A 26,800-nucleotide genomic window follows, 5' to 3' on the forward strand; every position below is an offset into this window, starting at 1 on the left:
TTCTGCTCAGCTTCTGCTCTGTGTTGGTGTCTCTCTGTTCTTTCTCACGGTGTGCCACAGTGCTCCTTTTTTGTGGCCACGTCTGGTTGGTACTTTCCCCTAATTACCTGTACTTGGAGCCATCTGTGTCAGGGTGCCCAGCCTCTGTACTCCCGGCAGAGGGAGCCAACGTCACATGCCCGTACCTCCCCTCTATCACTAAACCCCGGGGGAGACCTCCCTGGATACCACACCATCTACTGGGTGAAATACCACAATGTGACATCACAGCAGCAAGATTTGTGACCTGTTGCCACACGGGCAACCAGTGAAGAACAAACACCATTGTAAATACGACCCAGAGAGAGGGACAGAGAGAGAGCGAGAGAGAGAGAGAGAGAGAGAGAGAGAGAGAGAGAGAGAGAGAGAGAGAGAGAGAGAGAGAGAGAGAGAGAGAGAGAGAGAGAGAGAGAGACAGAGAGAGCGAGAGAGAGGGACAGAGAGAGAGCAGAGAGAGAGAGAGAGAGAGAGAGAGAGAGAGAGAGAGAGAGAGACAGAGAGAGAGAGAGAGAGAGACAGAGAGAGACAGAGAGAGAGAGAGAGAGAGAGAGAGAGAGAGAGAGAGAGAGAGAGAGAGAGAGAGAGAGAGAGATAAAGAGAGAGAGAGAGAGAGAGAGAGAGAGAGAGAGAGAGAGAGAGAGAGAGAGAGAGAGAGAGAGAGAGAGAGAGAGAAAACAAACTCCCTGTCTGCTGCCAGAAGAGAGAGAGGGAGTTGTGCTGACATGCTCTATCACTCACATTGTGCTCTTAACTACAGGTCGACCTAGGGTGACTTTAAAATACACACACACATGCACACATGCTTCACACCCGGAAACCAAACACACTGCTGCCACGCCGTGTGCGTGTTACATCATGCCTGTTCACCTTGACCCTGGATTCAGTCCAGTTGGTTTGTTTATTCTCAACATGATCAGAGAGTCCTTATGCCCCACCCTCTAACCCTGCCCGTGATCCTGACAAAACCACACACACTCAGTAATGATGGTCACATGTAATAACACAAACACCTATGTGTTTAATGAATAAGGAAATCATGAGAAGGAATAGGAACGCATCAATAGGAATATTAAATGAATATAAAAATACTTAACGAATGTCACGTTGTGAGAAATGTACTGACCAATGAACTGAGTCCAGAGCAGCTATTTCCTCAAGGAAGTGTCCCTAACCACTGATCTAGGGTCAGATCTGTCCCTAACCACTGATCTAGGGTCAGATCTGTCCCTAACCACTGATCTAGGGTCAGAGCTGTCCCTAACCACTGATCCAGGGTCAGTCAGAGCTGTCCCTAACCACTGATCTCGGGTCAGATCTGTCCCTACCACTGATCTAGGGTCAGATCTGTCCCTACCACTGATCTCAGAGGGTCAGATCTGTCCCTACCACTGATCTAGGGTCAGATCTGTCCCTACCACTGATCTAGGGTCAGAGCTGTCCCTAACCACTGATCTAGGGTCAGAGCTGTCCCTAGCCACTGGTCAAGGATCAGGTCTACAGTTTTCCATCCCCCTAATGGTTAGGACTGGAGAGTGAAGTCATCTGGTCCTAGATCTGTGATTAGGGGTGACTTCTACCACTGCAGTAAAACCCTAGGCCTGATCTGGCAAAGCTTCTCATTAAAACTGATTTCAGACGACAGAACTATAAATCTCATAATCTCATCTGAACTCCAGCTTGCCTGATCCAAGTCTTACTGGCTTCAACTGCATTCACTTACTACCTGTGAGAAGGGCTTCTCTGCATATCTCTATATCTCTAGGTCTATATCTCTATATCTCTGATATCTCTAGGCCCATATCTCTATATTTCTGATATCTCTAGGCCTATATCTCTGATATCTCTAGGCCCATATCTCTATATCTCTGATATCTCTAGGCCCATATCTCTATATCTCTGATATCTCTAGGCCCATATCTCTATATCTCTGATATCTCTAGGCCCATATCTAATATCTCTGACATCTCTATGCCCATATCTCTACATTTACATACATTTAAATCATTTAGCAGACGCTCTTATCCAGAGCGACATACAAATTGGTGCATAAATGACCAGTGGAACAGCCACTTGCATCTAAATCTTGTTGGGGGAGAATGAGAAGGATTCTAGGCCTATACTTACCCTATCCTAGGTATTCCTTGAAGAGGTGGGGTTTCAGGTGTCTCCGGAAGGTGGTGATTGACCCGCTGTCCTGGCGTCGTGAGGGAGTTTGTTCCACCTGGGGGCCAGAGCAGCGAACAGTTTTGACTGGGCTGAGCGGGAATCCTACTTCCTCTGGTATCTCGAGCAGGCCAGAGGTGGATCGCAGTGCCCTTGTTTGGGTGTAGGGCCTGATCAGAGCCTGGAGGTACTGAGGTCTAGGGTCACAGCTCCGTAGGCCACCATGGTCTAGCGGATCAGAGCTGTCCCTAAGCCAGTGGAGTCAGATCGGAGGATCGGGGTCTGAGAGAACTGGGAACCACTGAATCCAGGGTCAGGCTGTCCCTAACTGGATGATCTGTAGGGGTCAGATGGCACTGCAGGGAGCCCAGCCAACAGCGAGTCTGCAGTAATCAAGACGGGAGATGACAAGTGCCTATTAGGACCTGCGCTGCTTCCTGTGAGGCAGATCTGTCCTCTACCGGATGTTCTAGAGCATGATCTACAGTCGGGACACCACTGATGTTAGTTGAGAACGTCAGGGTGTTGTCCAGGATCACGCCAAGGTTCTAGCGCTCTGGGAGGAGGACACAATGGAGTTGTCAACCACTGATGGCTAGATCATGGTCGGGAGCTGTCCCGGGAGGAAGAGGAGCTCCGTCTTCTGAGGATCAGGTGGTGATCCGTCATACACTGATATGTCTCCAGACATGCAGAGATGCGATTCGCCATGGTTCAGAAGGGGGAAAGAGAAGATTAATCTGTGTCTAGATCATAGCAATGATAGGAGAGACCATACCACTGAGGTTATGACAGAGCCAAGTGATCTTGGTGTATAGCTTCGAGAATAAAAGGGCCTGACAGAGCTCTGGGGACACCAGAACTATAAAGGAGACAGATCTCTCTGAACTGGTAGCTTGCCTGTCAGGTAGGACTGCAATACCAAGCGAAGGGCCGCTCTGCATATCTCTATATCTCGGAGAGGGTGGAGAGGAGGATCTGATATCTCTGATATCTCTAGGCCCATATCTAGAAGGATATCTCAGAGGAGAGAGATATCTCTAGCAGTGCCCATATCTCCGTATATCTCTGATATCTCTAGTTGAATGATATCTTGATAACCTGATATTTGGATCAATATCTCTGAGAGAGATATCTCTAGAGCTGGCCATATCTCTATATCTCAAGAGTATTCTAGGAAAAGATAGAAGGGATACTGGTCTGTAGTTGCCCATATCTCGGATATCTCTGTTTTCTCTAGGCCCATATCTCTATATCTCTGATATCTCTAGGCCCATATCTCTGGTATCTCTAGGCCTATATCTCTATATCTCTGATATCTCTAGGCCTATATCTCTGATATCTCTAGGCCTATATCTCTGATATCTCTAGGCCCATATCTCTATATCTCTGATATCTCTAGGCCTATATCTCTGATATCTCTAGGCCTATATCTCTATATCTCTATCTCTAGGCCCATATCTCTGATATCTCTAGGCCCATATCTCTATATCTCTGATATCTCTAGGCCCATATCTCTATATCTCTGATATCTCTATGCCTATATATCTCTGATATCTCTAGGCCCATATCTCTATATCTCTGATATCCCTAGGCCTATATCTCTATATCTCTGATATCTCTAGGCCTATATCTCTATATCTCTGATATCTCTAGGCCCATATCTCTGATATCTCTAGGCCCATATCTCTATATCTCTGATATCTCTAGGCCTATATCTCTGATATCTCTAGGCCTATATCTCTATATCTCTGATATCTCTAGGCCTATATCTCTGATATCTCTATGCCTATATATCTCTGATATCTCTAGGCCCATATCTCTATATCTCTGATATCCCTAGGCCTATATCTCTATATCTCTGATATCTCTAGGCCTATATCTCTATATCTCTGATATCTCTAGGCCCATATCTCTATATCTCTGATATCTCTAGGCCTATATCTCTGATATCTCTAGGCCTATATCTCTGATATCTCTAGGCCTATATCTCCGATATCTCTAGGCCTATATCTCTATATCTCTGATATGTCTAGGCCTATATCTCTGATATCTCTAGGCCTATATCTCTATATCTCTGATATCTCTAGGCCTATATATCTGATATCTCTAGGCCTATATCTCTATATCTCTTTGATTATGATGTTGGGTATGACACTGGGTGGACAATAACTTGTCCATTTCTATGATCAGTTTCTATTATATTCTGTGGAACGTCGAGAGAGCTTGTCTGGTAACCATGGTTACACCACAACTGCTGCTTCAGTGTTCTCTATTACAGTACAGGCCTCTGCTGTGATAACACCTCATACATGAGAGAGAGAGAGAGAGAGAGAGAGAGAGAGAGAGAGAGAGAGATGGAAACTGTTCTCATGATCTGTTCTCCATTCTTCTCTCTCTCTCTTTCTTTCTCTCTCTGTCTTCTCAGGGAGTGGAAACTCATGACTCATTCATTTCCCCTCTGGCCAGAGTCCCACAGAGGTCCACTACGGCAACCAGATCCAACACTACACACACACACACACACACACATTATGAAAGTTGGATCCAACCCCCCCCCCCTCACACACTAGGGCAGTGAGTTCTCCAACACTCCACTCTGCCACAGTTAACCCAGAGAAGAATGTAGTCACTCATGACATCATCCTACAGGCATGTGCAAACAATCACAGAAACTGGATCTAATTAGAGGACGTCTCTCTCACACACACACACACACACACACACACACACACACACACACACACACACACACACACACACACACACACACACACACACACTCCTGTAAAATCCTTCCAACTACACTGAACAAAAAATATAAACGCAACATGTAAAGTGTTGGTCCCATGAACTGAAATAAATCATCCCAGAACATTTCCATTCGTACAAAAAGCTAATTTCTCTCAAATGTTGTGCACAAATATGTTTCCATCTATGTTAGTTAGCATCGTGTGGCATATCAAGAAGCTGATTAAAGAGCATGATGATCACATCCCTGGGTCGCTCCTCTTTTCAGTTCGCTGCAGCTAGCGACTGGAACGAACTGCAACAAAACACTCAAACTGGACAGTTTTATCTCCATCTCTTCATTCAAAGACTCAATCATGGACTTACTGACAGCTGTGGCTGCTTCGTGTGATGTATTGTTGTCTCTACCTTTGTGCTGTTGTCTGTACCCAATAATGTTTGTAACATGTTGTGTTGCTACCATGTTGTTGTCACGTTGTGTTGCTACCATGTTGTTGTTATGTTGTGTTGCTACCATGCTGTGTTGTTGTCTTTAGGTCCCTCTTTATGTAGTGTTGTCTGTCTTGCTGTGCTGTTGTCTTTCGGTCTCTCTTTATGTCGTGTTGTGTTGTCTGTCTTGTTGTGATGTGTGTTTTGTCCTATATTTATATTGTATTTATGTTTAATCCCAGGACCTCGTCCACGCAGGAGGCCTTTTACCTTTGGTGGGCCGTCATTGTAAATAAGAATTTGTTCATAAACTGACTTGCCTAGTTAAAGGTTACATTTTAAATTTTAAATTAAAAAGTCTATCTGTCCGGTACATTTGAAACCGGGATTCATCAGAGAAGAGCACACTTCCCCAGCCAGTGGCCATCAAAGGTGAGTATTTACCCACTGATGGTTTGCTGATAATGATAATGATAATGCACGGCCTCATGTCGCAAGGATCTGTACACAATTCCTGGAAGCTGAAACTGTCCCATGGCCTGCATTCTCACCAGATATGTCACACATTGAGCATGTTTGGGATGCTCTGGGTCAACGTATAGAACAACGTGTTCCAGTTCCCAGCCAATATCCAGCAACTTCACACAGCCATTGAAGAGGAGTCGGACAACGTTCCACAGATCACAATCAGCAGCCTGATCAACTCTATGTGAAGGAGGTGTCGCGCTGCATGAGGCAAATGGTGGTCACACCAGATACTTTAAGGTCTCTATGACCAACATATTCATATCTGTATTCCCAGTCATGTGAAATCCATAGATTAGAGCCTAATGCATTTTTCAATTGACGGATTTTCCTTATATGAAATGTAACTCAGTAAAAACTTTGAAAATACTTCATGCTGCATTTATATTTTTGTTCAGTATATATAACGACCTGCCCGTATCACTATCGCTATAGGAATGCCCTTTGAACCCAAATGGGGGGTTTCAAAGGGAATCACACAACTGAGATCTGGATTCATTTCCACTAGAACAGAGTACACTACAACTCTGTACTGGATTCATCTCCACTAGAACAGAGTACACTACAACTCTGTACTGGATTCATTTCCACTAGAACAGAGTACACTACAACTCTGTACTGGATTCATCTCCACTAGAACAGAGTACACTACAACTCTGTACTGGATTCATCTCCACTAGAACAGAGTACACTACAACTCTGTACTGTCCACTAGAACAGAGTACACTACAACTCTGTACTTTCATTTCCACTAGAACAGAGTACACTACAACTCTGTACTGGATTCATTTCCACTAGAACAGATTCATCTCCACTAGAACAGAGTACACTACAACTCTGTACTGGATTCATTTCCACTAGAACAGAGTACACTACAACTCTGTACTGGATTCATTTCCACTAGAACAGAGTACACTACAACTCTGTACTGGATTCATTTCCACTAGAACAGAGTACACTACAACTCTGTACTGGATTCATCTCCACTAGAACAGAGTACACTACAACTCTGTACTGGATTCATCTCCACTAGAACAGAGTACACTACAACTCTGTACTGTACTAGAACAGAGTACACTACAACTCTGTACATCTCCACTAGAACAGAGTACACTACAACTCTGTACTGTACTGGATTCATCTCCACTAGAACAGAGTACACTACAACTCTGTACTGGATTCATCTCCACTAGAACAGAGTACACTACAACTCTGTACTGGATTCATCTCCACTAGAACAGAGTACACTATAACTCTGTACAACTGGATTCATTTCCACTAGAACAGAGTACACTACAACTCTGTACTGGATTCATCTCCACTAGAACAGAGTACACTACAACTCTGTACTGGATTCATCTCCACTAGAACAGAGTACACTACAACTCTGTACTGGATTCATCTCCACTAGAACAGAGTACACTACAACTCTGTAATTCTCCACTGTACTGGATTCATCTCCACTAGAACAGAGTACACTACAACTCTGTACTGGATTCATCTCCACTAGAACAGAGTACACTACAACTCTGTACTGGATTCATCTCCACTAGAACAGAGTACACTACAACTCTGTACTGGATTCATCTCCACTAGAACAGAGTACACTACAACTCTGTACTGGATTCATCTCCACTAGAACAGAGTACACTACAACTCTGTACTTGTTGAACAGCCAGTGTGATGTCCTGCGTTGTTTTTGGGATCTGATAAATGCATGATGTTGAGACGGCTTGCTCTTCTTGGAACAAAGACATTGATTACGGCAGGGTAGCCTTGTGGTTAGAGCGTTGGACTAGTAACCGGAAGGTTGCGAGTTCAAACCCCCGAGCTGACAAGGTACAAATCTGTCGTTCTGCCCCTGAACAGGCAGTTAACCCACTGTTCCCAGGCCGTCATTGAAAATAAGAATGTGTTCTTAGCTGACTTGCCTGGTTAAATAAAGGTAAAATAAAAATAAAATATAAAATAAAATTACAACACCATAAAAGTTCACCTTGGGGAACAATACAAAACCTTATTGAATTCAGTAGCACTATAAAATACTGCACATGAACCACATGGATGAAACGTGAAGACAACAGGGAGGGACAGCGTATGTAAAAACATTTATTGGTTGAGGACGTATTATAGTTGACATGGCCTTTCTACCAGGCTTGGTGGTTAATATTAACAGTACAGCTTCCTACTTCCTCTACTCTTTAGTCTCAGACATGGAGCTTCACCATTCAACAACAAAAACAAAAAAAATCAAAAATAACCTTTACATTTACTTGATACACACAGGTGTGTGTGTGTGAAGGTGTGGAATGTGTGTGAGGGTTAAACATTATGAGATGGTCAACTATAACAATATACATGATTAAGATCAGATTATGGACAGAGCAGAGCACAGAGCCAGGTTACTATAGCCTGGGTTACACCCTATGGGCCCTGGTCAACAGGAAGCACACCATATAAGGAACAGGGAACCATTTGGGATTCAGACATTATAGTTAAGCAGACAGCATCACTCCAAATAACCTTAATCAGCCAATCACATCGCTCTATCCCACCCACAGAATCAAGGCTGACTAACTGGCTGGTTCACCAGATGTGATTAAGAAACTAAAACATGAGCATCGTATTGGTCCAGACAAACCACATGATCTCAACACGAGGACTTCCTACTCCAGATTACCACATTAACAACACACAGGACCAGTTTCCTGGACACAGATTCAGCAGTTTTGGTCCAGTAGGATTCATGTGAGTCCAGCCTGTAATTAAGCAATAAGGCACAGTCCCCCTGTAGTGCCAATATACCACAGCTAAGGGTTGTTCTTGGGCACGACGCAGTGTGGAGTGCCTTGACACAGCCCTTAGCCGTGGTATATTTGCCATATAAACCCCAAGGTGCCTTATTGCTATTAGAAACTGGTTACCAATGTAATTAGAGCAGTAAAAATTCAAATGTTTTGTCATACCCGTGGTATACGGTCTGATGTACCACAGCTGTCAGCCAATCAGCATTCAGGGCTTGAACCACCCAGTTTGTAATTCTCTATAAAATGGTGAGTGTCAACATCAGGCTGTATTTTGTCTGTTTTACAGCAGGCTAGTGTTCTCAGGAGAATCCAGCTGAGTTTAACACAGCATGTTGTTTTCTTCCATAGTGAGTAGCATGCCAGGGCTAGGAGCCGGTTCCAGGAGCCAGGGCTAGGAGCCGGTTCCAGGAGCCAGGGCTAGGAGCCAGGGCTAGGAGCCAGGGCTAGGAGCCGGTTCTAGGAGCCAGGGCTAGGAGCCGGTTCTAGGAGCCGGTTCTAGGAGCCAGGGCTAGGAGCCGGTTCCAGGAGCCGGTAATAGGAGCCAGGGCTAGGAGCCAGGGCTAGGAGCCGGTTCTAGGAGCCGGTTCTAGGAGCCAGGGCTAGGAGCCGGTTCCAGGAGCCGGTTCTAGGAGCCAGGGCTAGGAGCCGGTTCTAGGAGGCGGTTCCAGGAGCCGGTTCCAGACCACTCAGTGTGTAGTGTGTTGCTCTCTCCTGCGTCTCTCTCATTACCATGACATTCCTTCACACAGACACTGACGGCCATCTTTGCTTGTTCCGTCGCCATAAGCAACAACAGCCCAGCAGAGAGAAGGAACACAGTGCACATCAAAATGACGACATTGTACATGACACTGTGCACATCAAATAAAAAAACAAGTGTAATGAACCCAGATGTTGTTTTCTGTCTGATCTAACCTACTCTCTGACAGGATATGTGGAATCTAAAGAGAATATAGTGACATGGAGTTGCATCTCCTCCAGGATGTATGTGAGCGCTGCATATTAGTCTTTGGCATGGTTCAGTATCGGAGAAGCCCATTGGTTGAGCTGACGTTCACGCCAGACCAATAACAGGAGAGCAGAAGATCAGGTCAATGCTTCATCGTCATGGTTACTTGGTTAAATTAACATCCACATACGTTTCCCAGTGACATAAAGAGGGAAATAAAATAAACCCATTAAATCTGAATCTATTTTTAAAAAACTGTTGAGATTGAAAGAGAACCACCGTATTATCAATGGTAAGACTTTAATTCTTTAAGACTTTAAATTCTTTACGACAGTATTAAGACATCTATAAACGTTCTTCAGGGCTTGAGACTTTTCAGAGAGAGGCAGCTGTTCTCATCCACTCCTCAGAGTACACAACAGCTGCACCAACCCACCACATCCACCCCAGGAGGTTAACAGACAGCCCTACCAGGACAACCCACCACATCCACCCCAGGAGGTTAACAGACAGCCCTACCAGGACAACCCACCACATCCACCCCAGGAGGTTAACAGACAGCCCTACCAGGACAACCCACCACATCCACCCCAGGAGGTTAACAGACAGCCCTACCAGGACAACCCACCACATCCACCCCAGGAGGTTAACAGACAGCCCTACCAGGACAACCCATCACATCCACCCCAGGAGGTTAACAGACGGCCCTACCAGGACAACCCACCACATCCACCCCAGGAGGTTAACAGACGGCCCTACCAGGACAACCCACCACATCCACCCCAGGAGGTTAACAGACAGCCCTACCAGGACAACCACCACATCCACCCCAGGAGGTTAAACAGACAGCCCTACCAGGACAACCCACCACATCCACCCCAGGAGGTAACAGATGGCCCTACCAGGACAACCCACCACATCCACCCCAGGAGGGTAACAGATGGCCCTACCAGGACAACCCACCACATCCACCCCAGGAGGTTAACAGACAGCCCTACCAGGACAACCCACCACATCCACCCCAGGAGGTTAACAGACGGCCCTACCAGGACAACCCACCACATCCACCCCAGGAGGTTAACAGACGGCCCTACCAGGACAACCCATCACATCCACCCCAGGAGGTTAACAGACGGCCCTACCAGGACAACCCACCACATCCACCCCAGGAGGTTAACAGACAGCCCTACCAGGACAACCCACCACATCCACCCCAGGAGGTTAACAGACAGCCCTACCAGGACAACCCACCACATCCACCCCAGGAGGTTAACAGACAGCCCTACCAGGACAACCCACCACATCCACCCCAGGAGGTTAACAGACAGCCCTACCAGGACAACCCACCACATCCAACCCAGGAGGTTAACAGACAGCCCTACCAGGACAACCCACCACATCCACCATAGGAGGTTAACAGACGGCCCTACCAGGACAACCCATCACATCCACCCCAGGAGGTTAACAGACAGCCCTACCAGGACAACCCACCACATCCACCCCAGGAGGTTAAACAGACAGCCCTACCAGGACAACCCACCACATCCACCCCAGGAGGTTAAACAGACGGCCCTACCATCACATCAACCTCTCTCTTCCCCTGGGTAGGAAACACTGATCAGAACCAAGAGCTTTCAGAACCAAGAGATACAGCAGTCTAGCTAGGGAGGCCTGTCCCGTACCACTGTAGGGGTTGGAGGTCAGGGCCCTATACCACTGTAGGGTTAGAGGTCAGAGGTTAGGATAGTATGTTTAAAACCATGGTTACTTGGTTAGATTACAGTACTGTTCATGTTGCTCTAAACACAGTAAAAAAAAGAAAGAAAATAAATCATTCAGAGAAAAATTCAAAAAAGAAAGCGCCTGAAATGAACTGAAAAAACTAAACAATAAGATGTACAGCTGTAGTTCTAACAATAGTATAATAAACAATAATAATAATAATAACAACAACAACGTGTGTATAGATATGTAGGTACTAGAGAGGGCTATTCCAGTTATTTCTCTTCTCCTCAGATAGATGATGTTACCTGCGTCTCAAATGGAACCCTATTCTCTATAGGGCACGATCACAGCCCCTAGGGCTCTGATCAAAAGTAGTGCACTACGTAGGGAACAAGGGTGCCATTTGGGACTCACAGTCCCTGTCTGGTTGAGGGCGCCTTGCTCCGGGTTTTGGCACAAGACTTAACGTCCACGGTGAGATGAGACCAGGGGATTGGCTGAAAATGTATTCCATACGGCGAGATGAGACGACAGGACAGGTCTGGGAGACATGACAGGCTCCGCCCCTTACTGGTCCCCCTCCACTCGCCTCTTGCGGACTGGAGAGAAGACAGGAAGAGGACAAGGAGAAGAGGACAAGGAGGAATTGTACAGTGAGATAGAAACTTGATCAAAACACAGTAAACAACATGGTGATCAAACAATCCTAAAACAGTCCCGTGCTGGTTAGAAGAGACAGAGGAGTCCAACCCTAGGACTTTACAGTGCATACAAGCCCACCTCAGAGTCAAACCGGCCCCCGTCAGAGTCAAACCGGCCCACGTCAGAGTCAAACCGGCCCCCGTCAGAGTCAAACCGGCCCACGTCAGAGTCAAAACAGCCTTATGCTAACGAAGAGGTCAAACCAGCCTTATGCTAACGAAGAGATCAAACCAGCCTTATGCTAACGAAGAGATCAAACCAGCCTTATGCGAACAAAGAGGTCAAACCAGCCTTATGCTAACGAAGTAGTCAAACCAGCCTTATGCGAACAAAGTAGTCAAACCAGCCTTATGCGAACAAAGTAGTCAAACCAGCCTTATGCTTAGTCAAACCAGCCTTATGCTAACAAAGTAGTCAAACCAGCCTTATGCTAACAAAGTAGTCAAACCAGCCTTATTATGTCAAACCAGCCTTATGCTAACGGATAGTCAAACCAGCCTTATGCTAACGAAGTAGTCAAACCAGCCTTATGCTAACAAAGTCAAACCAGCCTTATGCTAACGATAGTCAAACCAGCCTTATGCTAACGGAGTAGTCAAACCAGCCTTATGCTAACGAAGTAGTCAAACCAGCCTTATGCTAACGAAGAGTCAAACCAGCCTTATGCTAACGAAGAGTCAAACCAGCCTTATGCTAACGAAGTAGTCAAACCAGCCTTATGCTAACGAAGTAGTCAAACCAGCCTTATGCTAACGAAGAGTCAAACCAGCCTTATGCTAACGAAGTAGTCAAACCAGCCTTATGTGGTCAAACCAGCCTTATGCTAACGAAGTAGTCAAACCAGCCTTATGCTAACGAAGTAGTCAAACCAGCCTTATGCTAACGAAGAGGTCAAACCAGCCTTATGCTAACAAGTCAAACCAGCCTTATGCTAACAAAGTAGTCAAACCAGCCTTATGCTAACGAAGTAGTCAAACCAGCCTTATGCTAACGAAGAGTCAAACCAGCCTTATGCTAACGAAGAGTCAAACCAGCCTTATGCTAACGAGTAGTCAAACCAGCCTTATGCTAACGAAGTAGTCAAACCAGCCTTATGCTAACGAAGTAGTCAAACCAGCCTAACGAAGTAGTCAAACCAGCATTATGCTAACGGATAGTCAAACCAGCCTTATGCTAACGAAGTGGTCAAACCAGCCTTATGCTAACGAAGAGGTCAAACCAGCCTTATGCTAACAAAGTAGTCAAACCAGCCTTATGCTAACGAAGTAGTCAAACCAGCCTTATGCTAACGGATAGTCAAACCAGCCTTATGCTAACGAAGTAGTCAAACCAGCCTTATGCTAACGAAGTAGTCAAACCAGCCTTATGCTAACGAAGTAGTCAAACCAGCCTTATGCTAACGAAGTAGTCAAACCAGCCTTATGCTAACGAAGTAGTCAAACCAGCCTTATGCTAACGAAGTAGTCAAACCAGCCTTATGCTAACGAAGTAGTCAAACCAGCCTTATGCTAACGAAGAAGTCAAACCAGCCTTATGCTAACGAAGAAGTCAAACCAGCCTTATGCTAACGAAGTAGTCAAACCAGCCTTATGCTAACAAAGTAGTCAAACCAGCCTTATGCTAACGAAGTAGTCAAACCAGCCTTATGCTAACGAAGTAGTCAAACCAGCCTTATGCTAACGAAGTAGTCAAACCAGCCTTATGCTAACGAAGAGGTCAAACCAGCCTTATGCTAACGAAGAGGTCAAACCAGCCTTATGCTCAAACCAGCCTTATGCTAAGATAGTCAAACCAGCCTTATGCTAACAAAGTAGTCAAACCAGCCTTATGCTAACGAAGTAGTCAAACCAGCCTTATGCTAACAAATAGTCAAACCAGCCTTATGCTAACGAAGTAGTCAAACCAGCCTTATGCTAACGAAGTAGTCAAACCAGCCTTATGCTAACGAAGTAGTCAAACCAGCCTTATGCTAACGAAGTAGTCAAACCAGCCTTATGCTAACGAAGTAGTCAAACCAGCCTTATGCTAACGGATAGTCAAACCAGCCTTATGCTAACGAAGAAGTCAAACCAGCCTTATGCTAACGAAGTAGTCAAACCAGCCTTATGCTAACGAAGTAGTCAAACCAGCCTTATGCCTTATGCTAACGAAGTAGTCAAACCAGCCTTATGCTAACGGATAGTCAAACCAGCCTTATGCTAACGAAGTAGTCAAACCAGCCTTATGCTGAAGTAGTCAAACCAGCCTTATGCTAACGGATAGTCAAACCAGCCTTAAGTCAAACCAGCCTTATGCTAAGTAGTCAAACCAGCCTTATGCTAAGAAGTAGTCAAACCAGCCTTATGCTAACGAAGTAGTCAAACCAGCCTTATGCTAACGAAGTAGTCAAACCAGCCTTATGCTAACGAAGTAGTCAAACCAGCCTTATGCTAACGAAGTAGTCAAACCAGCCTTATGCTAACGAAGAGTCAAACCAGCCTTATGCTAACGAAGTAGTCAAACCAGCCTTATGCTAACGAAGTAGTCAAACCAGCCTTATGCTAACGAAGAGTCAAACCAGCCTTATGCTAACGAAGTAGTCAAACCAGCCTTATGCTAACGAAGTAGTCAAACCAGCCTTATGCTAACGAAGTAGTCAAACCAGCCTTATGCTATGTCAAACCAGCCTTATGCTAACGAAGAGGTCAAACCAGCCTTATGCTAACGAAGTAGTCAAACCAGCCTTATGCTAACGAAGTAGTCAAACCAGCCTTATGCTAACGAAGTAGTCAAACCAGCCTTATGCTAACGAAGAGGTCAAACCAGCCTTATGCTAACGAAGAGGTCAAACCAGCCTTATGCTAACGAAGAGGTCAAACCAGCCTTATGCTAACGAAGAAGTCAAACCAGCCTTATGCTAACGAAGTAGTCAAACCAGCCTTATGCTAACGAAGTAGTCAAACCAGCCTTATGCTAACGGATAGTCAAACCAGCCTTATGCTAACAAAGTAGTCAAACCAGCCTTATGCTAACGAAGTAGTCAAACCAGCCTTATGCTAACAAAGTAGTCAAACCAGCCTTATGCTAACGAAGTAGTCAAACCAGCCTTATGCTAACGAAGTAGTCAAACCAGCCTTATGCTAACGAAGTAGTCAAACCAGCCTTATGCTAACGAAGTAGTCAAACCAGCCTTATGCTAACGAAGTAGTCAAACCAGCCTTATGCTAACGAAGTAGTCAAACCAGCCTTATGCTAACGAAGTAGTCAAACCAGCCTTATGCTAACGAAGTAGTCAAACCAGCCTTATGCTAACGAAGTAGTCAAACCAGCCTTAGAAGTAGTCAAACCAGCCTTATGCTAACGAAGTAGTCAAACCAGCCTTATGCTAACGGATAGTCAAACCAGCCTTATGCTAACAAAGTAGGTCAAACCAGCCTTATGCTAACGAAGTAGTCAAACCAGCCTTATGCTAACGAAGAGGTCAAACCAGCCGTATGCTAACGAAGAGGTCAAACCAGCCTTATGCTAACGGATAGTCAAACCAGCCTTATGCTAACGAAGTAGTCAAACCAGCCTTATGCTAACAAAGTAGTCAAACCAGCCTTATGCTAACGAAGTAGTCAAACCAGCCTTATGCTAACGGATAGTCAAACCAGCCTTATGCTAACAAAGTAGTCAAACCAGCCTTATGCTAACGAAGAAGTCAAACCAGCCTTATGCTAACAAAGTAGTCAAACCAGCCTTATGCTAACGAAGTAGTCAAACCAGCCTTATGCTAACGGATAGTCAAACCAGCCTTATGCTAACGGGTAGTCAAACCAGCCTTATGCTAACGGGTAGTCAAACCAGCCTTATGCTAACGGATAGTCAAACCAGCCTTATGCTAACGAAGAAGTCAAACCAGCCTTATGCTAACGAAGTAGTCAAACCAGCCTTATGCTAACGAAGAAGTCAAACCAGCCTTATGCTAACGAAGTAGTCAAACCAGCCTTATGCTAACGAAGAAGTCAAACCAGCCTTATGCTAACGAAGAAGTCAAACCAGCCTTATGCTAACAAAGTAGTCAAACCAGCCTTATGCTAACGAAGTAGTCAAACCAGCCTTATGCTAACAAAGTAGTCAAACCAGCCTTATGCTAACGAAGTAGTCAAACCAGCCTTATGCTAACGAAGTAGTCAAACCAGCCTTATGCTAACGAAGTGGTCAAACCAGCCTTATGCTAACGAAGAGGTCAAACCAGCCTTATGCTAACGAAGTAGTCAAACCAGCCTTATGCTAACGGGTAGTCAAACCAGCCTTATGCTAACGAAGTAGTCAAACCAGCCTTATGCTAACGAAGTAGTCAAACCAGCCTTATGCTAACGGATAGTCAAACCAGCCTTATGCTAACGAAGTAGTCAAACCAGCCTTATGCTAACGAAGTAGTCAAACCAGCCTTATGCTAACGAAGAAGTCAAACCAGCCTTATGCTAACGAAGTAGTCAAACCAGCCTTATGCTAACGGATAGTCAAACCAGCCTTATGCTAACGGATAGTCAAACCAGCCTTATGCTAACGAAGAAGTCAAACCAGCCTTATGCTAACGAAGTAGTCAAACCAGCCTTATGCTAACGGATAGTCAAACCAGCCTTATGCTAACGGATAGTCAAACCAGCCTTATGCTAACGAAGTGGTCAAACCAGCCTTATGCTAACGAAGAGGTCAAACCAGCCTTATGCTAACGGATAGTCAAACCAGCCTTATGCTAACGAAGAAGTCAAACCAGCCTTATGCTAACGGATAGTCAAACCAGCCTTATGCTAACGGATAGTCAAACCAGCCTTATGCTAACGAAGTAGTCAAACCAGCCTTATGCTAACGAAGTAGTCAAACCAGCCTTATGCTAACGGATAGTCAAACCAGCCTTATGCTAACGGATAGTCAAACCAGCCTTATGCTAACGGATAGTCAAACCAGCCTTATGCTAACGAAGTAGTCAAACCAGCCTTATGCTAACGAAGAGATCAAACCAGCCTTATGCTAACGAAGTAGTCAAACCAGCCTTATGCTAACGAAGTAGTCAAACCAGCCTTATGCTAACAAAGAGTCAAACCAGCCTTATGCTAACGAAGTAGTCAAACCAGCCTTATGCTAACGAAGTAGTCAAACCAGCCTTATGCTAACGAAGTAGTCAAACCAGCCTTATGCTAACGAAGTAGTCAAACCAGCCTTATGCTAACGAAGAGGTCAAACCAGCCTTATGCTAACGGATAGTCAAACCAGCCTTATGCTAACAAAGTACTCAAACCAGCCTTATGCTAACGAAGTAGTCAAACCAGCCTTATGCTAACGAAGAGGTCAAACCAGCCTTATGCTAACGAAGAGGTCAAACCAGCCTTATGCTAACGGATAGTCAAACCAGCCTTATGCTAACGAAGTAGTCAAACCAGCCTTATGCTAACAAAGTACTCAAACCAGCCTTATGCTAACGGATAGTCAAACCAGCCTTATGCTAACGGATAGTCAAACCAGCCTTATGCTAACAAAGTAGTCAAACCAGCCTTATGCTAACGAAGAAGTCAAACCAGCCTTATGCTAACAAAGTACTCAAACCAGCCGTATGCTAACGAAGTAGTCAAACCAGCCTTATGCTAACGAAGTAGTCAAACCAGCCTTATGCTAACGGGTAGTCAAACCAGCCTTATGCTAACGGGTAGTCAAACCAGCCTTATGCTAACGAAGATAGTCAAACCAGCCTTATGCTAACGAAGAAGTCAAACCAGCCTTATGCTAACGAAGAAGTCAAACCAGCCTTATGCTAACGAAGAGGTCAAACCAGCCTTATGCTAACGAAGTAGTCAAACCAGCCTTATGCTAACGAAGAAGTCAAACCAGCCTTATGCTAACGAAGAAGTCAAACCAGCCTTATGCTAACGAAGTAGTCAAACCAGCCTTATGCTAACGAAGTAGTCAAACCAGCCTTATGCTAACGAAGTAGTCAAACCAGCCTTATGCTAACGAAGTAGTCAAACCAGCCTTATGCTAACGAAGTAGTCAAACCAGCCTTATGCTAACGAAGTAGTCAAACCAGCCTTATGCTAACGAAGAGGTCAAACCAGCCTTATGCTAACGAAGTAGTCAAACCAGCCTTATGCTAACGGATAGTCAAACCAGCCTTATGCTAACAAAGTAGTCAAACCAGCCTTATGCTAACGAAGTAGTCAAACCAGCCTTATGCTAACGGATAGTCAAACCAGCCTTATGCTAACAAAGTAGTCAAACCAGCCTTATGCTAACAAAGTAGTCAAACCAGCCTTATGCTAACGAAGAAGTCAAACCAGCCTTATGCTAACGGAGTAGTCAAACCAGCCTTATGCTAACGAAGAAGTCAAACCAGCCTTATGCTAACGGATAGTCAAACCAGCCTTATGCTAACGAAGTAGTCAAACCAGCCTTATGCTAACGAAGTAGTCAAACCAGCCTTATGCTAACGAAGTAGTCAAACCAGCCTTATGCTAACGAAGAGGTCAAACCAGCCTTATGCTAACGAAGAGGTCAAACCAGCCTTATGCTAACGAAGAAGTCAAACCAGCCTTATGCTAACGGGTAGTCAAACCAGCCTTATGCTAACGAAGTAGTCAAACCAGCCTTATGCTAACGAAGTAGTCAAACCAGCCTTATGCTAACGAAGTAGTCAAACCAGCCTTATGCTAACGAAGTAGTCAAACCAGCCTTATGCTAACGAAGTAGTCAAACCAGCCTTATGCTAACGAAGTAGTCAAACCAGCCTTATGCTAACGAAGTAGTCAAACCAGCCTTATGCTAACGAAGTAGTCAAACCAGCCTTATGCTAACGAAGAAGTCAAACCAGCCTTATGCTAACGAAGAAGTCAAACCAGCCTTATGCTAACGAAGAAGTCAAACCAGCCTTATGCTAACGAAGTAGTCAAACCAGCCTTATGCTAACGGATAGTCAAACCAGCCTTATGCTAACGGATAGTCAAACCAGCCTTATGCTAACGAAGTAGTCAAACCAGCCTTATGCTAACGAATAGTCAAACCAGCCTTATGCTAACGAAGAGTCAAACCAGCCTTATGCTAACGGATAGTCAAACCAGCCTTATGCTAACGGATAGTCAAACCAGCCTTATGCTAACGGATAGTCAAACCAGCCTTATGCTAACGAAGTAGTCAAACCAGCCTTATGCTAACGAAGTAGTCAAACCAGCCTTATGCTAACGGATAGTCAAACCAGCCTTATGCTAACGGATAGTCAAACCAGCCTTATGCTAACGAAGTAGTCAAACCAGCCTTATGCTAACGAAGTAGTCAAACCAGCCTTATGCTAACGAAGTAGTCAAACCAGCCTTATGCTAACGAAGTAGTCAAACCAGCCTTATGCTAACGAAGTAGTCAAACCAGCCTTATGCTAACGAAGAGATCAAACCAGCCTTATGCTAACGAAGTAGTCAAACCAGCCTTATGCTAACGAAGTGGTCAAACCAGCCTTATGCTAACGAAGTAGTCAAACCAGCCTTATGCTAACGAAGTAGTCAAACCAGCCTTATGCTAACGAAGAGGTCAAACCAGCCTTATGCTAACGGATAGTCAAACCAGCCTTATGCTAACAAAGTAGTCAAACCAGCCTTATGCTAACGAAGAAGTCAAACCAGCCTTATGCTAACGAAGAGGTCAAACCAGCCGTATGCTAACGAAGAGGTCAAACCAGCCTTATGCTAACGGATAGTCAAACCAGCCTTATGCTAACGAAGTAGTCAAACCAGCCTTATGCTAACGAAGTAGTCAAACCAGCCTTATGCTAACGAAGTAGTCAAACCAGCCTTATGCTAACGGATAGTCAAACCAGCCTTATGCTAACAAAGTACTCAAACCAGCCTTATGCTAACGAAGTAGTCAAACCAGCCTTATGCTAACGAAGTAGTCAAACCAGCCTTATGCTAACGAAGTAGTCAAACCGGCCTTATGCTAACGAAGTGGTCAAACCGGCCTTATGCTAACGAAGAGGTCAAACCGGCCTTATGCTAACGAAGAGGTCAAACCAGCCTTATGCTAACGAAGAGGTCAAACCAGCCTTATGCTAACGAAGAGATCAAACCAGCCTTATGCTAACGAAGTAGTCAAACCAGCCTTATGCTAACGAAGTAGTCAAACCAGCCTTATGCTAACGAAGTAGTCAAACCAGCCTTATGCTAACGAAGTAGTCAAACCAGCCTTATGCTAACGAAGTAGTCAAACCAGCCTTATGCTAACGAAGTAGTCAAACCAGCCTTATGCTAACAAAGTACTCAAACCAGCCTTATGCTAACGAAGTAGTCAAACCAGCCTTATGCTAACGAAGAGGTCAAACCAGCCGTATGCTAACGAAGAGGTCAAACCAGCCGTATGCTAACGGATAGTCAAACCAGCCTTATGCTAACGAAGTAGTCAAACCAGCCTTATGCTAACGAAGTAGTCAAACCAGCCTTATGCTAACGAAGTAGTCAAACCAGCCTTATGCTAACGGATAGTCAAACCAGCCTTATGCTAACAAAGTACTCAAACCAGCCTTATGCTAACGAAGAAGTCAAACCAGCCTTATGCTAACAAAGTAGTCAAACCAGCCGTATGCTAACGAAGTAGTCAAACCAGCCTTATGCTAACGGATAGTCAAACCAGCCTTATGCTAACGGGTAGTCAAACCAGCCTTATGCTAACGGGTAGTCAAACCAGCCTTATGCTAACGGATAGTCAAACCAGCCTTATGCTAACGAAGAAGTCAAACCAGCCTTATGCTAACGAAGAAGTCAAACCAGCCTTTTGCTAACGAAGAAGTCAAACCAGCCTTATGCTAAGAAGTAGTCAAACCAGCCTTATGCTAACGAAGTAGTCAAACCAGCCTTATGCTAACGAAGTAGTCAAACCAGCCTTATGCTAACGAAGTAGTCAAACCAGCCTTATGCTAACGAAGTAGTCAAACCAGCCTTATGCTAACGAAGTAGTCAAACCAGCCTTATGCTAACGAAGTAGTCAAACCAGCCTTATGCTAACGAAGTAGTCAAACCAGCCTTATGCTAACGAAGTGGTCAAACCAGCCTTATGCTAACGAAGAGGTCAAACCAGCCTTATGCTAACGAAGAGGTCAAACCAGCCTTATGCTAACAAAGTAGTCAAACCAGCCTTATGCTAACAAAGTAGTCAAACCAGCCTTATGCTAACGAAGTAGTCAAACCAGCCTTATGCTAACGGATAGTCAAACCAGCCTTATGCTAACAAAGTAGTCAAACCAGCCTTATGCTAACGAAGAAGTCAAACCAGCCTTATGCTAACAAAGTAGTCAAACCAGCCTTATGCTAACGAAGTAGTCAAACCAGCCTTATGCTAACGAAGAAGTCAAACCAGCCTTATGCTAACGGATAGTCAAACCAGCCTTATGCTAACGAAGAAGTCAAACCAGCCTTATGCTAACGAAGTAGTCAAACCAGCCTTATGCTAACGGATAGTCAAACCAGCCTTATGCTAACGGATAGTCAAACCAGGCTTATGCTAACGAAGTAGTCAAACCAGCCTTATGCTAACGGATAGTCAAACCAGCCTTATGCTAACGGATAGTCAAACCAGCCTTATGCTAACGAAGTAGTCAAACCAGCCTTATGCTAACGGATAGTCAAACCAGCCTTATGCTAACGGATAGTCAAACCAGCCTTATGCTAGTAGTCAAACCAGCCTTATGCTAAGAAGTAGTCAAACCAGCCTTATGCTAACGGATAGTCAAACCAGCCTTATGCTAACGGATAGTCAAACCAGCCTTATGCTAACGAAGTAGTCAAACCAGCCTTATGCTAACGAAGTAGTCAAACCAGCCTTATGCTAACGAAGAGATCAAACCAGCCTTATGCTAACGAAGTAGTCAAACCAGCCTTATGCTAACGAAGTAGTCAAACCAGCCTTATGCTAACGAAGAGATCAAACCAGCCTTATGCTAACGAAGTAGTCAAACCAGCCTTATGCTAACGAAGTGGTCAAACCAGCCTTATGCTAACGAAGTAGTCAAACCAGCCTTATGCTAACGAAGTAGTCAAACCAGCCTTATGCTAACGAAGAGTCAAACCAGCCTTATGCTAACGGATAGTCAAACCAGCCTTATGCTAACAAAGTACTCAAACCAGCCTTATGCTAACGAAGTAGTCAAACCAGCCTTATGCTAACGAAGAGGTCAAACCAGCCGTATGCTAACGAAGTAGGTCAAACCAGCCTTATGCTAACGGATAGTCAAACCAGCCTTATGCTAACGGGTAGTCAAACCAGCCTTATGCTAACGAAGTAGTCAAACCAGCCTTATGCTAACGAAGTAGTCAAACCAGCCTTATGCTAACGGATAGTCAAACCAGCCTTATGCTAACAAAGTACTCAAACCAGCCTTATGCTAACGAAGAAGTCAAACCAGCCTTATGCTAACAAAGTACTCAAACCAGCCTTATGCTAAGAAGTAGTCAAACCAGCCTTATGCTAACGGATAGTCAAACCAGCCTTATGCTAACGGGTAGTCAAACCAGCCTTATGCTAACGGGTAGTCAAACCAGCCTTATGCTAACGGATAGTCAAACCAGCCTTATGCTAACGAAGTAGTCAAACCAGCCTTATGCTAACGAAGAAGTCAAACCAGCCTTATGCTAACGAAGTGGTCAAACCAGCCTTATGCTAACGAAGTAGTCAAACCAGCCTTATGCTAACAAAGAAGTCAAACCAGCCTTATGCTAACGAAGAAGTCAAACCAGCCTTATGCTAACGAAGTAGTCAAACCAGCCTTATGCTAACGAAGTAGTCAAACCAGCCTTATGCTAACGAAGTAGTCAAACCAGCCTTATGCTAACGAAGTAGTCAAACCAGCCTTATGCTAACGAAGTAGTCAAACCAGCCTTATGCTAACGAAGTGGTCAAACCAGCCTTATGCTAACGAAGAGGTCAAACCAGCCTTATGCTAACGAAGTAGTCAAACCAGCCTTATGCTAACGGATAGTCAAACCAGCCTTATGCTAACAAAGTACTCAAACCAGCCTTATGCTAACGAAGTAGTCAAACCAGCCTTATGCTAACGGATAGTCAAACCAGCCTTATGCTAACGAAGAAGTCAAACCAGCCTTATGCTAACGAAGTAGTCAAACCAGCCTTATGCTAACGAAGAAGTCAAACCAGCCTTATGCTAACAAAGTAGTCAAACCAGCCTTATGCTAACGAAGAAGTCAAACCAGCCTTATGCTAACGGATAGTCAAACCAGCCTTATGCTAACGAAGAAGTCAAACCAGCCTTATGCTAACGAAGAAGTCAAACCAGCCTTATGCTAACGAAGTAGTCAAACCAGCCTTATGCTAACGAAGAAGTCAAACCAGCCTTATGCTAACGAAGTAGGTCAAACCAGCCGTATGCTAACGAAGAAGTCAAACCAGCCTTATGCTAACGGATAGTCAAACCAGCCTTATGCTGAAGTAGTCAAACCAGCCTTATGCTAACGAAGTAGTCAAACCAGCCTTATGCTAACGAAGAAGTCAAACCAGCCTTATGCTAACGAAGTAGTCAAACCAGCCTTATGCTAACGAAGTAGTCAAACCAGCCTTATGCTAACGAAGAAGTCAAACCAGCCTTATGCTAACGAAGTAGTCAAACCAGCCTTATGCTAACGAAGAAGTCAAACCAGCCTTATGCTAACGAAGAAGTCAAACCAGCCTTATGCTAACGAAGAAGTCAAACCAGCCTTATGCTAACGAAGTAGTCAAACCAGCCTTATGCTAACGAAGTAGTCAAACCAGCCTTATGCTAACGAAGAGGTCAAACCAGCCTTATGCTAACGAAGAGGTCAAACCAGCCTTATGCTAACGAAGAAGTCAAACCAGCCTTATGCTAACGGATAGTCAAACCAGCCTTATGCTAACGAAGAAGTCAAACCAGCCTTATGCTAACAAAGTACTCAAACCAGCCTTATGCTAACGAAGAAGTCAAACCAGCCTTATGCTAACAAAGAAGTCAAACCAGCCGTATGCTAACGAAGAAGTCAAACCAGTATAATATACTAATGAAGAGTCAGGGCTTCTGACAGGAGTAGAGAGGCCCAGGGCTTCAGACAGGAGGAGAGAGGCCCTGGGCTTCAGACAGGAGGAGAGAGGCCCTGGGCTTCAGACAGGAGGAGAGAGGCCCTGGGCTTCAGACAGGAGGAGAGAGGCCCTGGGTCAGACAGGAGGAGAGAGGCCCTGGGCTTCAGACAGGAGTCAGGCCCTCTGACAGGAGGAGAGAGGCCCTGGGCTTCAGCCCTGGACTGTAGTAGGAGGAGAGAGGCCCTGGGCTTCAGACAGGAGTCTGAGGCCTGGGGCTTCAGACAGGAGGAGAGAGGACCTGGGCTTCAGACAGGACAAGAGGAGAGAGGACCTGGGCTTCAGACAGGAGAGAGAGGACCTGTAGCTATCAGACAGGACAAGAGGAGAGAGGCCCAGTGCTTCAGACAGGACAAGAGGAGAGAGGCCCAGGGCTTCAGACAGGACAAGAGGAGAGAGGCCCAGGGCTTCAGACAGGACAGGAGGAGAGAGGCCCAGGGCTTTAGACAGGACAAGAGGAGAGAGGCCCAGGGCTTCAGACAGGACAGGAGGAGAGAGGCCCAGGGCTTTAGACAGGACAAGAGGAGAGAGGCCCAGGGCTTTAGACAGGATATACTGTGTTATAGTCAGTCTGACTGTAGTATAATATACTGTGTTATAGTAACCCTGTCAGTCTGACTGTAGTATAATATACTGTGTTATAGTAACCCTGTCAGTCTGACTGTAGTATAATATACTGTGTTATAGTAACCCTGTCAGTCTGACTGTAGTATAATATACTGTGTTATAGTCAGTCTGACTGTAGTATAATATACTGTGTTATAGTCAGTCTGACTGTAGTATAATATACTGCGTTATAGTCAGTCTGACTGTAGTATAATATACTGCGTTATAGTCAGTCTGACTGTAGTATAATATACTGCGTTATAGTCAGTCTGACTGTAGTATAATATACTGTGTTATAGTCAGTCTGACTGTAGTATAATATACTGTGTTATAGTCAGTCTGACTGTAGTATAATATACTGTGTTATAGTCAGTCTGACTGTAGTATAATATACTGTGTTATAGTCAGTCTGACTGTAGTATAATATACTGTGTTATAGTCAGTCTGACTGTAGTATAATATACTGTGTTATAGTCAGTCTGACTGTATAATATACTGTGTTATAGTCAGTCTGACTGTAGTATAATATACTGTGTTATAGTCAGTCTGACTGTAGTATAATATACTGTGTTATAGTCAGTCTGACTGTAGTATAATATACTGTGTTATAGTCAGTCTGACTGTAGTATAATATACTGTGTTATAGTCAGTCTGACTGTAGTATAATATACTGTGTTATAGTCAGTCTGACTGTAGTATAATATACTGTGTTATAGTCAGTCTGACTGTAGTATAATATACTGTGTTATAGTCAGTCTGACTGTAGTATAATATACTGTGTTATAGTCAGTCTGACTGTAGTCAGTCTATAATATACTGTGTTATAGTCAGTCTGACTGTAGTATAATATACTGCGTTATAGTCAGTCTGACTGTAGTATAATATACTGTGTTATAGTCAGTCTGACTGTAGTATAATATACTGTGTTATAGTCAGTCTGACTGTAGTATAATATACTGTGTTATAGTAACCCTGTCAGTCTGACTGTAGTATAATATACTGTGTTATAGTCAGTCTGACTGTAGTATAATATACTGTGTTATAGTCAGTCTGACTGTAGTATAATATACTGTGTTATAGTCAGTCTGACTGTAGTATAATATACTGTGTTATAGTCAGTCTGACTGTAGTATAATATACTGTGTTATAGTCAGTCTGACTGTAGTATAATATACTGTGTTATAGTCAGTCTGACTGTAGTATAATATACTGTGTTATAGTCAGTCTGACTGTAGTATAATATACTGTGTTATAGTCAGTCTGACTGTAGTATAATATACTGTGTTATAGTCAGTCTGACTGTAGTATAATATACTGTTATAGTAACCCTGTCAGTCTGACTGTAGTATAATATACTGTTATAGTAACTCTGTCAGTCTGACTGTAGTATAATATACTGTGTTATAGTCAGTCTGACTGTAGTATAATATACTGTGTTATAGTCAGTCTGACTGTAGTATAATATACTGTGTTATAGTCAGTCTGACTGTAGTATAATATACTGTGTTATAGTCAGTCTGACTGTAGTATAATATACTGTAGGAGTACATACATACTGTATCATACCCTGAACCCAAAAGAGGCCAATCCTAAAAGCTGAGTGATGGTGTGTGTGTGTGTGTGTGTGTGTGTGTGTGTGTGTGTGTGTGTGTGTGTGTGTGTGTGTGTGTGTGTGTGTGTGTGTGTTCTTACTCAGGTCATTGTTCTTGGTGATAGCAGCAGCAGCTCTAGCCCGTGGGCCTTGCTGACAGAAGTGGTAGCCAAACTTCACTATGCTGTTGTTGTCCTCCAGCATCTTAGCCATCTCCATCTCTACTGAAGTCCCCAGCTGCTGCCTCTGTAGAGACACACACACACACATCAAGAACCACACACACATCAAGAACCACACACACACTCCGCTTGGTCTGACTCCTGGAGAAGTAAACAGTGCGTCACCGACCAACATTTTGTAGATGCCCTCCTGTTGACCACAGTGACAAAATGTAGCCGTTTTAAAGTT

The 26,800-nt window shown here is 44.4% G+C and overlaps 1 protein-coding gene and 1 pseudogene across 1 annotated transcript; one reads left to right on the top strand and one right to left on the bottom strand.

The window, feature by feature from the left end:
- Positions 1–8,521: 8,521 nt before the first annotated feature.
- Positions 8,522–11,225, top strand: LOC127923055 (uncharacterized). Its single transcript, XM_052506986.1, has 5 exons — positions 8,522–8,644; positions 10,114–10,356; positions 10,453–10,548; positions 10,596–11,027; positions 11,076–11,225. Exons 1-5 carry the CDS (start codon positions 8,522–8,524, stop codon positions 11,223–11,225), a joined length of 1,044 nt encoding a protein of 347 aa, XP_052362946.1.
- A 202-nt stretch (positions 11,226–11,427) lies between these two features.
- LOC127923057 (tropomodulin-3-like) overlaps positions 11,428–26,800 on the bottom strand; it is a 21,812-nt pseudogene continuing 6,439 nt past the window's right edge.

This window comes from Oncorhynchus keta, unplaced genomic scaffold, assembly GCF_023373465.1.
Source record: "Oncorhynchus keta strain PuntledgeMale-10-30-2019 unplaced genomic scaffold, Oket_V2 Un_contig_28090_pilon_pilon, whole genome shotgun sequence".
In the NCBI taxonomy this organism is placed as follows: Eukaryota; Metazoa; Chordata; class Actinopteri; order Salmoniformes; family Salmonidae; genus Oncorhynchus; species Oncorhynchus keta.

Coding starts and splice junctions, on each gene's coding strand:
- LOC127923055 (XM_052506986.1), top strand. CDS start 8,522: ATGAGCATCGTATTGGTCCAGACAAACCACATGATCTCAACACGAGGA. Junction 8,645..10,113: donor GATTCAGCAGTTTTGGTCCA/GTAGGATTCATG, acceptor CATCCACCCCAG/GAGGTTAACAGACAGCCCTA. Junction 10,357..10,452: donor CATCACATCCACCCCAGGAG/GTTAACAGACGG, acceptor CCACCCCAGGAG/GTTAACAGACAGCCCTACCA.